General features: G+C 59.7%; 1 protein-coding gene across 6 annotated transcripts in view; it reads left to right on the top strand.

Annotated features, from left to right (window-relative positions):
- MCF2L (MCF.2 cell line derived transforming sequence like) overlaps positions 1-12538 on the top strand; it is a 128389-nt gene that overhangs the window by 42919 nt on the left and 72932 nt on the right. The window contains exon 1 of one of the 6 annotated variants that reach the window (XM_061171104.1): positions 3890-4219. The exons of 4 other annotated variants lie outside the window; for them this stretch is intronic. Coding sequence is in view for 1 of the 2 variants with exons in the window: in XM_061171096.1 (XP_061027079.1) it covers positions 4320-4425 (106 nt within the window). In the remaining variant the exon portion in view is untranslated. Of the gene's footprint in view, positions 1-3889; positions 4426-12538 lie in introns of those variants that run through there. One more of the 6 variants, XM_061171096.1, reaches the window with a different exon arrangement.

The raw sequence follows: 12538 nt of genomic DNA, 5'->3' as shown, positions 1-12538 counted from the left end.
GTAGGGACTGTTCTCTTCCTGGGGAAGTTGTGCTTTTCCTGGGTTGCTTCAGAGAGTGAACCCGCGAGATGAGGACGCAGGGGGATTTTGGGGTGAGCGTCCCCCAGCCGATCGGCAGCTGGAACCTGGTTCTTTCTGCTCTGGTGGGTGGAAAACTCTGAGGATTCACTTAATACCTCTTTGTTAGGTGTTTGGTTTTTCATCTTTGGAGTTTGCTTTTTTCCCATACATAAATAGACCAAACATGGGCAGTTAACAAGTCAAAGAAATCGTGTGCTCCTCTACAGAACTTAAGATTTGAGCAAATGATTGTCAATATCTTGTGTTTTAATAAAAGGAGGAATTATATTTTACCAAATAGAAGTCAGCACGTAATTAAGAAGCTCCCTTCAGCCTCACACCCCCTTGCCCTGTACAGAGCTGGGGCTTCGCGCTCACGGCTGGCCATGCCCTGGCCTCTATTCTGCATGTTATTAACTACGTCATTTGACTAACATCCCAGTCATGAAAGGTGGGGATTCTCCAGGCGAGTGAGAAGGAAAAGGAAGTGTCCCGGGGGAGTGGGAGTTGGCTCAGAGAGGAGGGGGCCAGGGCCGATGACCCAGGCGGGGCAGGTGTGCGGAGGACACACACGGGCAAGGCCGGGGCCCAGACCCCTTTCCCCAGCTCAGACCCCGCACATGCACACGTATGAGAGGAAGTCAAACTCTGGGGAGGAGACTTTCAAGAAAATTTAAAGTTGAAAATACAAAAGAGCCGATTGTTCTTTCTCGGCTTTCGAGATAAGTGCCTCTTATGTGTCTCGATTGGGGTTTCAACGAATGTTCTGCGTTTTTGCTTTATTCCAGTATTAGTAGTGCGAAAGAAATGAGTCCCATCCCCAAAGCATGACCCGTTCCTCATGTTTATCGTCATCTGCGTGGCCGTGGTACTTGCTTCACCAGAGGAAAGAACTGGTATCAAAATGTCACCAAATGATGACATCTTGGACAAGATATTAGGGACGGTGAACTAATGCCCCCAATACGACTTCACTTTTGTAAGGGTGCTTTGTCTTTAAGGACAAAAATTTTTTAGTGTTTTGATTCCTGAATCCTTAAGAAGGGGAACATGTCATTTGATACTTAATTGATAACAAAATATGGAAAGCGGTTGAATGCACATAGATGGTAAGTCTCCGTGGTTTATCAGTTTTATAACTTTATGCCTCCATCAATTCTGGAGGACTAAAGTTTTTACTGTCTTCTCATCTGAAACCACACCCTTAGTGTTGACAGGATCACTCATTCCTATGGACACTTTCATTCATTCACTCACCGGACGCTTAGGGAGCAGAACCAAGGCCGGCGAGCACGGCAAGCATGCCCACCACGTGGAGTGTGCCGGCGAGGTCCTGTCTGGATCCGGAAGCTTCGCCGGGAACAGTCCTCAGACACAACCGTCACTAAACGTGATCAGTGTTAGAACCCGAGCATTTCACGGGCTGCATGCTTGTTCCCAGCACAGGGAAGACCCTTATGTAAAATGTGGCCCAGCCACGTCCCAATCCGTGTCTTTGGTTTTTGTGGGAATTCCCTGGCGGTCCAGTGGTTAGCATTCCATGCTTCCACTGCAGGGGCCACAGGTCCGATCCCTGGTCGGGGAGCTAAGATTGTACATGCTGCACGGTGCAGCCAAAAAAAAAGGAAAAGAAAGATTTTTGCAAACACAGCTTAGAAAGGACCTAAATCACCTTGTCATCTGTTATCTGTGTTTTAAGAGATTTCTAAAGTCATACGCTTTGGGCATCATCTCCAGATGTTGTCATGATTGGTCAGTCAGTTGTGACGTTATCCTTTATTTAAAGAAATTAAGCATATCATTTAAGAAGTTCGTTTTTAAGAGTAACTAGTTCCAGACTCTATAATGGCCTGTTTCTCCACACATGGTTTTATTCCTGGGTTACAGAAGCCTCCGAGTTTTAGAACCATAACGAGTCCTACAGGTTACCTTGATCGCCCAGCTCCCAGAACTTTCTTTGTTAGAGGGAAGACATGTGCCTGGAAATGACAGAAAGCACCCCTACTCGACGCTCCTCCTAAACACGGAACAACTTAGGAGGGACTGGCCACGCGGATGCCTCAGGAACCGTCACTAGATGGGACCACAGGTTGTGGCCGAGAGCGGTGCCAGGTCATGGGGCCGAGCCCGAGGAGGGCTCGTCAGGTGTGTGGCCGCCTGTGGACCTCAGTGCTCACCGGACCCGAGACCACACAGCCAGAACGAATCCCCTCTCCCCCCGACCCAGTGCAACAGGGGCGCCAGGCACCAGGTTGAGGAAAAACCCAGGGAGGGATGAAGTGGGCAGTCAGGCCATGCTTGTCCGTGCTCCACGGGGCAGGGGCTCCTCGGGTGCAGGTGTGCTCACCGGTGCAATGGCTTCATGGGAATCTACTGACTCCACGTGTGAGCCACGGGCTGCCCTCTGTACGCGGTGTCCCAAGAAGAGCGAGGGGCACACGTTTTGCACCTCAATTTGGAGCGTGGCCTGAGGGCCCAGTGCTGCCGCCTGCATCCCACCCCCGAGGGTTGAATTTTCAATCACCCAGTGTCTCACTTGGCATCAGACCTGCACTGAATGACTCCCTGCTCCCCTGGCAGGATTAAAGACTCTTTTACTGCCAAAAGCCATGCCATTTATTGGTAGGAATTTCCTAGTAACTTGAGGCCACGTTGTATGAAATACATCCCTGGGTCCAGAGAAGTGAGTCCGGTTCGTGAATGGCCTTCAGCTTCCCCGGCCAGCGTCCTACCAGGAGCCCTGGCTCTCAGGAGTCTTTGTGATTTTTTCACGGGGTCTTGGGGAGGAAACGCCCGCCAACTGCTGGCAAAATCCCGCAGAGTCTCAGGATGCTCGGACACCCGAGGCTGCAAACGTGCAAGACAAAGAAACCAGCAGTTTGTGAGTGAGGCCCCAGCGCAGAGCCGACTTTTGGAAAAGGGTTTAATTAGTAACATCTTTAAAACAATTAGATATTTGGGAGAAAGTGGATTAACCCCGGCCACTTGGTGGGAAGACCGTATTGGGTCATAAACCGTCTGCACCGGTGCGCGGGGGCGAGTTCTGACTCACCGGCCCGACCCCCAGGGTTCAGGGTTCTCTGTGCGAGCCGCACGCACGGGGAGGGACACAGCCCAGGGCGACGGCTTGCTGTGGTCCCGGTCCCCCATGGCGGCGGCTTCCGTGGATTCGTAGGGACCGCGTTTCCACGTGGCTGTTCGCGAGGCGCCGCACCCTGGTTGCGGGAGGGGCCTGTGTCCCGGACGCGCCACATCAAACACACCCTGTGTTTCCTCTGGATCGTGTGCCGGGCCAGCCTCTCTGGGAAGCCAGTGTGAAAACGCAAGCGTGGACGGCGTCTGCCCTGGCTTGGGTGTCGTGTCGGGAGCGCTCGTGGGAGGAGGGTGAACCAAGGCGTCGTGGTGCGGCCCTGTCACCCGGGCTCCGAGAACGGCACCCAGGTGCTCCCCCCCCCCCCCCCCCCGATCCTGCGACCTTGAGCATCTAGTAAGCGCCCGGAGCCCGGGGGGCCTCAGCGTCACACAGCGTAATCGGCACGGAGCTGCGTGCAGGGCTCTGCCCATCCAGGGTGCGCGGCCGCCGGCCCGCAGCACAGGCGTCCTGGGACCGTCCTGGGCGGCCTGCTCGGGGGGCCTTGGTCGAGGGGCGGGCTCAGCGTCTCTCTGGAAAGTGTTGCTCGCCAAACAAAGCAGCGTTAGGGTTTCCTCTCCCCGAGCTGGAGCTGCAGGAGTGACAGAGGGCGGAACTGCCAGTTTATTTCAAGAGAGCCCAGGCCGCGTCCCCTGAGGCCCTCCTGCCACGTTGTTTGTTTGGACGTGAGGCTTCCTGAGCTTGGAAGGGGCTTTTGGCTCTGGCGGCCCCTGAGGCTGGGAGCTCCGCCACAACTCCCCACCCCCCAAGGAAGGAAACGCCCAGGACTTGCAAGTAGACAGCCGAGCCTCGCCCACGGCAGGAGCCCTTCCCTGACGAGTCCTGTGCCCTGCAGCCAGGCCCCCTGTGCGCAGCTGCCCGAGTGGCCTGGCGGTGCCGGGAGGTGTGGGGACCGTGGCCTGGACGTGCACGGTAGACCCGAGGTCCCCCGGGACCTTGTCCCAGCGCAGCGTGCAGCCCGCGCCCGGCACCCCCGCTCCACGTCCCCGGAGTCGGCTTGGCTTTCGAGTGAGTGTCCCCGACGGAGTCCTGCAGGGCAGCCCTCGAGTGAGCCCGTCCTGAAGATCCGCTGCCGCCGCCGCTGTGTCCCCGGTGGGGAGACGACACGATGGCCGAGAGGGGCGCGTCCCGGGGGCCCCCCTGGCGCTGGCTCTGCCCGCTTCCCCTGCTGCAGTGCTGGAGGCGTCGGGCGGCCTCGAGGTGCCCACAGCCCGGTGAGGCGGGACGGGTGGTGCTGGCCGCGGGGCGTGGGAACCGGCGCCTGGGTCCCTTGGCGGGCGGGCGGCTCCCTGTATATTTCTTTCACCAAAGAAACGTGTGCCACTCACAGGACTTTTCGGAAAGACTGGAATAGAAAAGCCGTGTTGGGCAGCCTTGACTGAGGCTGGGCTGCGGCTCTTATCTGGTTTACTTTGTCCTCTGTCCGAGGGCCCTGGGCTCTGGCTGGGACCACAGCGGGGCAGGCGCAGTGAAGGCTCAGCCAGACGGCACAGGAGAAACCCTCATGGGTCTCGAAGAATGGTTTTCCCAGCTGACTGCCGCAGGAGTGGGGCCTCCACGGGGCTGACTTGGAGAAAAGCGCCCCGTCTCCCTGCTCTGCTCCTTCGGCCGGGAGCCCCTTCCTCCTTCGGGGACCTGGAGAGGGGAGGGTGGGTGCTGACCGAGGCATGCTCTGCGCAGCTGTGAGCCTGGGGTCGCTTCCCAGGAAAGACGCCCGTGTGTCTGCAACGTGCGGCATCAGAAACAACAGGTCAGAGCCGGCCCCTCTGTGGCTCGGCCCACGGTCCTCTCCTTTTCGGGGAGGGTCGGGCAGCTGCCCGGTGCTGGGGGGCACCGAGAGATGGGGCAGGGCGCCCCGACTGGACGGAGTTGTGCGCGTGGCCCCGGTGGAGCTGGACTCAGCCTCACGCTGCCGGCTCCGTGGCCGTGGTTCTGGGCTCAGCCCCGTCAGCGCCCACGACGCAAGGCTTTTCACCGGGTCTGCTGACTCCTGCCCTAAACTCAGTGCAACGGGCCGTCACCAGGGGCCGCATGGGCCCCCGCCTGGCCCGGTGCACACAGGGGTGTGAGTGCTCCGTCAGACCTTCTCCTGTCTCCCTCCCAAGCCCATGGTGGGCTGGGCACTCCACCTGGGCGGCGGGGTCCCTGAGTAGCCTGACCGGACGAGCCCTGGCCTTGGGGATCTGCGCTGTGGCGGTTAGGGTGGCACCCAGGACCCCCAACCCCAGAAGGACTGAATTGTTGTCCTGACGCCCAGGGAGGAAGGGTGGGGCCTGAGTCTGCCCGCCACTCTCCAGGCGTGTGTCGGGGCAGTGGATCTAGGGCTCCAGGGGCCCTATGCTATGAAGTGGGGCCCCGAGGGTCCTCTCTCTATGGAGTAGGGGGTGGCTGTGACCATCAGAGATCTGGGGAAAGGGGGCCATGTGACCGGAGCAGCTTCTCTTTTCCTGGTTAGCACATTAGACGCCTTTGTTCTGTGCTCTGACTGTTGCTCATGAGGATCCAGAGTGGACGATGGGCAGTTAACTGCTTTGTGACACATGTGGCCCCTGGTCAGTGTGGTTCCATGCAGCCTCCACCTCCCGCTCTGTCCGTCCTCCACCTCCCACTCTGTCCTCCCTCCACCTCCCCGCTCTGTCCTCCCTCCAACTCCCGCTCTGTCCTCCCTCCACCTCCGCGCTCTGTCCTCCCTCCACCTCCCGCTCTGTCCTCCCTCCACCTCCCGCTCTGTACGTCCTCCACCTCCCACTCTGTCATCTCTCCACCTCCCGCTCTGTCCTCCCTCCACCTCCTGCTCTGTACGTCCTCCACTTCCCGCTCTGTCCTCCCTCCACCTCCCGGTCTGTACGTCCTCCACCTCCCACTCTGTCATCTCTCCACCTCCCGCTCTGTCCTCCCTCCACCTCCCCGCTCTGTCCTCCCTCCACCTCCCGCTCTGTCCTCCCTCCACCTCCCCGCTCTGTACGTCCTCTACCTCCCGCTCTATCCGTCCTCCCTCCACCTCCCCGCTCTGTACGTCCTCCACCTCCCGCTCTGTCCTCCCTCCCTCCACCTCCCCGCTCTGTCCTCCCTCCACCTCCCTGCTCTGTCCGTCCTCCACCTCCCACTCTGTCCGTTCTCCACCTCCCGCTCCGTCCGTCCTCCACCTCCCCGCTCTGTCCGTCCTCCCTCCACCTCCCGCTCTGTCCGTCCTCCACCTCCCGCTCTGTCCTCCCTCCACCTCCCGCTCTGTCCTGCCTCCACCTCCCCGCTCTGTCCTCCTTCCACCTCCCGCTCTGTCCTCCCTCCACCTCCCGCTCTGTCCGTCCTCCACCTGCCGCTCTGTCCTCCCTCCACCTCCCCGCTCTGTCCTCCCTCCACCTCCCCGCTCTGTCCTCCCTCCACCTCCCGCTCTGTCCGTCCTCCACCTCCCGCTCTGTCCGTCCTCCACCTCCCGCTCTGTCCTCCCTCCACCTCCCGCTCTGTCCATCCTCCACCTCCCGCTCTGTCCTCCCTCCACCTCCCCGCTCTGTCCTCCCTCCACCTCCCCGCTCTGTCCTCCCTCCACCTCCCGCTCTGTCCGTTCTCCCTGCACCTCCCGCTCTGTCCTCCCTCCACCTCCCGCTCTGTCCTCCCTCCACCTCCCGCTCTGTCCGTCCTCCACCTCCCGCTCTGTCCGTCCTCCACCTCCCGCTCTGTACGTCCTCCACCTCCCGCTCTGTCCGTCCTCCACCTCCCCAATCTGTCCGTCTGCTCCCCATGCCCCGCCCCGTCCGGCCTGGTGTTTCTGGGATCATTTTCCTTGACCTGCAGGAGCAGTGCCCAAGCTCTCGGATCCCACAGCATCACTTTTTCCTGCTCACATAGAAGCAGTCTGGCCGCAGCTTTCCTTCCTGCCTGTGAGTTTGCCCTGGTTCCTTCCTTGCAAACCCATCCATGCACATGTCCAGGTCAGGCTGGCCTCTGCGTCCCATGGACAGACCCTCCCAGGCACCTCAGCCGTTTCCCTGGGGTGAGTGTGGAAAGAAACACCTTCAAGTTAGGGGATGAACAGAGTCAGACTTCCCGCTGCAAGGTGAGGGCGCAGGAGAAAGTGTGGTTACGAGGCTGTGGTTTTCTTTGATCGCCAGAGTGGACGTTATCAGTTCATGAAGAGGAAGTCAGGGACAGCCTCCTGATTGTCGCCTCTGCTCTGTTCCTACAAGGAGCTGCCACCCTTTCAGAAGCAGAACACTTCCTGCAGTGGGCACTCGGGCAGTGGGGAGGAGTGTCCACTCTGCTCTGGGACATTTGGGACTGAGTCCCAACGAGCAGGAAAGCCAACCGTGTCCCTCAGAATTGAAAGTTCTTTATAGGAACGTGTTCCAGGTTGTCACGGACAGTTTTGCACAGAACCAGAACTGATTTTTTAAAAAGCAGATAAACGCATCTTAGGCGCATGGGTGAGCTGATCACTGCAAGTGAGCGCAGAATTTTCCCTTGAGCTTCCTGGCAGCTGATGCAAAAAGGGGAAATGTTTAAATGCAAGGTCACGTGCCCAAAAAAAGGCCCTTCTGGAAGGAATTCTGGAGGAAAGCAGTCGCTTGTCTGTGTGCATTAAAGGCATTGGAACACGTCAGTAGGTGACGTCTTTGGAACGTTTCCTTTCTTACGGAAAATCGATGCACCTGAAAATGTTGAAAACAGCACTAAATGTCGGTGAGGCCCTTTCAGAGTCGGCTGAGGCATCAGTGTGGTTCCAGCCTTTGCCTGGGCCCCTCCCCCTGTTGTTCCAGGAGAGCCTGTGTGAGGTGGGATCTGACTTGGGCCGAAACTGTCTCAGGGCCGCGCCGTCATGCTCAGGACACCAGGTCACAGGCCGCGGAGCAGCCGTTCCCGTGGACCTGGGAGGTGGAGGCCCACGTCTGTGCCGAGGCCAGAAGTGGGCGGGGAGGGTGCCCGAGAAGCCCCGGTTTCCTTAGAGTAGCTGCAAGTGGGCACGCATTTGGGAAAGTACAGTCAACACCCGGCCCTGATGCTTTGGGTCTTTCCCTCTCAGGTTTTACACTGTGAACCTGGTTTTCATCTTTCTAGGAGTTAGAGGAAGCCGCAGGCACTTACCCTCGCCGCGGTTGTTACGTTTGGCTTTTTGGAGCGCCCGGCTGAGAGCTGGTGGGAGCTGTAAGGACAGAGAGACGTGCTGTTTTAGTTACAGCGCTTTCTCGGAGGAAAGACTCGCCTTGAGGTGTCTCCCTACGGGCCGTACCAAACCTGTGGGCAAGGAGATGCTTCACAGTCTGAGGAAATCTGGTGGTTGGTAGTATTTTTATTACCTTGAATTTCAGGCAACTTGGTTGAAGTCCCTCCTCTGGCCTCCTGCTCCAAGCTCCCCGATTTCCCCAGATCCAAGGAGGACACAGAGTGGGGTGTGCAGGCGTCTGGGTCTTCGTGGCATCTCGGCCCGAGGAGCCCTGGGGCTGCAGGCCCACCCGCCAGCCGCCTGCCCCAGGCCCCGTGGTCTGCGCGGCCTGGGCTCCATCCAATGCGCAACAGGGAGCCTCGCTGGCACCTGCTGGCTGGGGTTCGGGGACGCTGCCCGCCTTGGTCTCTGAGCACTGGGTGAGGGGAGCCTTCCCGCCGTCCCCATGATGGGCGGAGCAGGGCCACCGTGACGGCCGGGCGGCACAAGCGTTCTCTGGGCTCTGAAGGGGGCTTCCCAGGTGGGGCCGCTGCTTCACGCCCGCACGGCTTAGAGACGCACACCTTGAATGGAAGTCCGGGAAGAGACGAGAGGGGCCTTGGATGCCATGCCTGTGTCCCCACTTCCTCACCTTCCTGAGACAAGTGCGGCCGCCCTGCTCTTTGTCCCTGGACTTCAGCAGATGGGACAGGACGGTATCCTCTGATCAGCACCTCCAGCGCATCCCTGCTGGAGAGCACGGAGGTCTCGCCCGCGGAGGGGTCCCTCGTGCCTGGGACCGAGGCCGGGACAGCTGCACGGCCCAAGCCTGTGTGTAAACACGCGGGGCGGGGGCGGGCTGAGGAGGCGCTGGCCCGCGGGCGGGTAGCCGCCCTGTGATGGCTCGTCCTGGCTGCGGTGTGAAGCAAAAGTAGAAAGCCAGCTGGTCGCAGGCGGATTTTAGGGAGCAAAGTTCAGCGGGAGGAGGCTGCCGGGGAGCAACGGGCCCTTCAGCCATGGGAGACCGGGCGGCTGCCCGCGTCTCCTTGGAGGAGATGAAGAGCTACTACATCTACTCTGAGTGGTGCTCCTGGCTGCTCTCTGTAGCTGAGGGTGAGTCCTTCGGGGTCACTCCCAGGAGGTGTGATGGGACGGGGCAGGGACCCGGCCGTTGTGGCAGTGGCTGTGCAGTATGGACACGGCGCGTGCAGGTGTCTTGGTGGGTCACGTGCACCCTGCATCCCCTTGGCATTCGGAGCAGCTCGGGGACGGGGTGTGAGCCCTTCACCCAGTTATCGTTAGATGACCCTCCCTTTGGCTAAAAGCATAAGCTCTGCCAGTCCAAGCCTGGTGCAGCCAGCACCACACCCGTCAGAGCTGCAGCCGGACCTCCTTCAAGCGCCCTTGAAGGACGAAGGTCCACGCAAAACGCAGACCAGAACAAAGCCGTTAGCTACGCAGTACTGACGAGCCCATGACAGAGGGGCACAAGCAGGTGACTCGCTGAACGTCACAGCTGCTGGTACGTCCCAGTGCGGTTCAGTGACAGAGCTGCTCTGTGGCGGGCTTTCCGGGGAGCTGCGAGTGCCGGCAAATCCTCCTGGGCCGTCCCGGCAGGACCCGGGCCACACGCTGGCCATCGGGTCTCCTCTGGGCTGAGTCCTGTCCTCTCTGTGGGAGGCACCCTGGGGTCGCCGTGACCGGGGCCTGGTCCTGGCAGGCAGACGTGGCCGCAGTGAAGACAGAGCCTTGGTGCCTTCTGAGCATCTCATGTGGCCCCAGCTCTGAATCTCCTCGGATTTAGAGCTTTGCAGCATCGCTGTCTCATGTGAATGTCACCCACTTTACAGACGGGGAGGGCCAGGTAGCAGTTGTCAGAAATAGCATCGCTTGTCCTGGACGGTCGTCTGGAGCGACAGCCGAGAACAGCCTCTCGGTCCAATTGGCCCCGTGGCCCCGAGCTCGAGACTCCTAAGGTCACAGCGTCGAGAACAGTTCGTGTACCGAAGCTCACGTCTGGTCACTGGGTGACCTGACCTCGGTGGGTCGCTCTCACCACACGCCTCTCTGGGCTGCGGCCCCTGGCCCTTCCCCAGAGGACAGCGGGACCAGGACGGCCGAGGGGCTGCCCGTTCGAGGGGCACGGGCCTGGGGGGCCACCGGGTCTCTGCCTGGGTCTCACGTGGGTGGGATGGAGTCTCTCTCCGCCCGCCCCTTCCAGCACTTTCTGGAAACACTTTTGGCACCGAGGGGTGGACACTGCAGCCCCCGGGCAGGGTGGGAGTGCCCAGGACGCAGCCCAGGTCCCCCTGAGCCCGCCAGGCATGAAGTTAATCTGGGCAGCGCAGTTTCTGTTTTGATTCTCCAGCTTTTTCACTTCTGTTGAATGTCCAAATTCCCCTCGGAACTGCTGTACACATGACAGTAGCATCGACAGAGCGGGTGCCCTTCTCCCCACATTTGGCTAAAAATACTCAGCTGGTGAATTAAAATTGAGTCAGAGCGGCCATGGGGAAGTGAAACTTGAGCTCCTGGGACCTCAGCGTCTCATGTGGCCCTGAGTCTCAGAAAGCTCAGCTTCCGCCCCGAAGAGCAGAGGCCAGGGGAGGCGGGCTGGGGGCGTATCCCCACCGGCAGCAGGTGTCGCTCAGAGCTGCTGCCCAGGCAGGTGCACACCAGACCCGGACGTGGAGGTGGGAGAACGTCCGCCACGAGGGCAGAGGCGCCGTCGGGACCGCCGTCAGGTGGGGCACGCCCAGACCGAGCCCTCCCGAGGGCCGAGGGCCTTGGGCAGAGGTGGCTGCTGTCAATATTCTGTGTCTCCAGGGGCTGTAGGCAGTGAACCGAGGGTGGGAGGCTTCCCCGGGGAGGCGTGCCCAGTGCGGTCCTGCTGGCGCTGCCGTGCTTGCTGTGATTCCCGGGAAGCCTCAGTAATATCAGCAAACAGCCTGGCAGCACGAAGGCTGTTTGCTGTGTGGGCGTGGCTGCTTCTCACCGGCGCGAGATGCTTTTTATGTGCTTTCCCTGCTGTGCTGGCTTTTCCTTCCCCAGTGTGGTATGGGGGGCAGAAGCGGTTCAGCACCTGTGGGATGCGGTTCTGCGATATAAACACACGTGTCTAAAACGTACCAAAGAGCTAGAAGGTAAAGCGGTGAGGCCTCCTGCTTCACCTGCGTCTCTGCCGGTGGCCCCAGGAGGGAAGAGGGTTCCGAGCCCCCGGCACAGCGCAGGCGCCTCCACTCGGGTCTGCCCGGCTCACCTGAGGGCGGGGGCCCCTCTGCATCCTGTCCCCCGGCCCTGGGGCACCCGAGCTGGGTGGGCAGCAGCAGAGATGCTCCTTCCTCGGCTGGCTGGTGCGGGGCGTGCGGGACCCGTGAGTCTGACGGAACAGGAGGGGGAGGCTGCAGCCCCTTCCTTCCTGTCCATGCACCTCCGCAGGCCCGAGGCAGGGCCAGGACGCTCCCTCAGGCCCCCGGTGCCCCAGGCCAGGCGCCCATGCAGGCCCCGCCCTGTCCTCTAGCGGGTCGGCCCCCATGCCCCTCCCCCGACCGCCTGTCTCCCCCAGGGTCCCCCCCTGCCCCGCCCCTGATGAATCAGGCATCTCTTCTGAGCCCAAACCAGTTGGCCCAGCCTCTAAGTAATTTTTAGTTATGTCCGGTAGCACAAAGGTAAATGGTGTTTTAAAATAAAACATATTGGCTTCAGAGAGTTTTTCTTTTGTTAACGTCTTTATTGGAGTATAATTGCTTTACAATGGTGTGTTAGTTTCTGCTGTATAACAAAGTGAATCAGCTGTACGTATACATATGTCCCCATATCCCCTCCCTCTTGCGTCTCCCTCCCACCCTCCCTATCCCACCCCTCTAGGTGGACACAAAGCACCGAGCTGATCTCCCTGTGCTATGCGGCTGCTTCCCACTAGCTATCTATTTTACATTTGGGAGTGTATATATGTCCATACCGCTCTCTCACTTCGTCCCATCTTACCCTTCCCCCTCCCCGTGGCCTCAAGTCCATTCTCTACATTTGCGTCTTTATTCCTATCCTGCCCCTAGACTCATCAGAACCTTTTGTTGTTGTTGTTTTTTAGATCCCATATATATACGTTAGCATACAGTATTTGTTTTTCTCTTTCTGACTTACTTCACTCTGTATGACAGTCTCTAGGTCCTTCCACGTCACTACAGATA

This window comes from Eubalaena glacialis, chromosome 16, assembly GCF_028564815.1.
Source record: "Eubalaena glacialis isolate mEubGla1 chromosome 16, mEubGla1.1.hap2.+ XY, whole genome shotgun sequence".
Taxonomy (NCBI): Eukaryota; Metazoa; Chordata; class Mammalia; order Artiodactyla; family Balaenidae; genus Eubalaena; species Eubalaena glacialis.
This window is presented reverse-complemented; position numbering and strand designations above follow the sequence as displayed.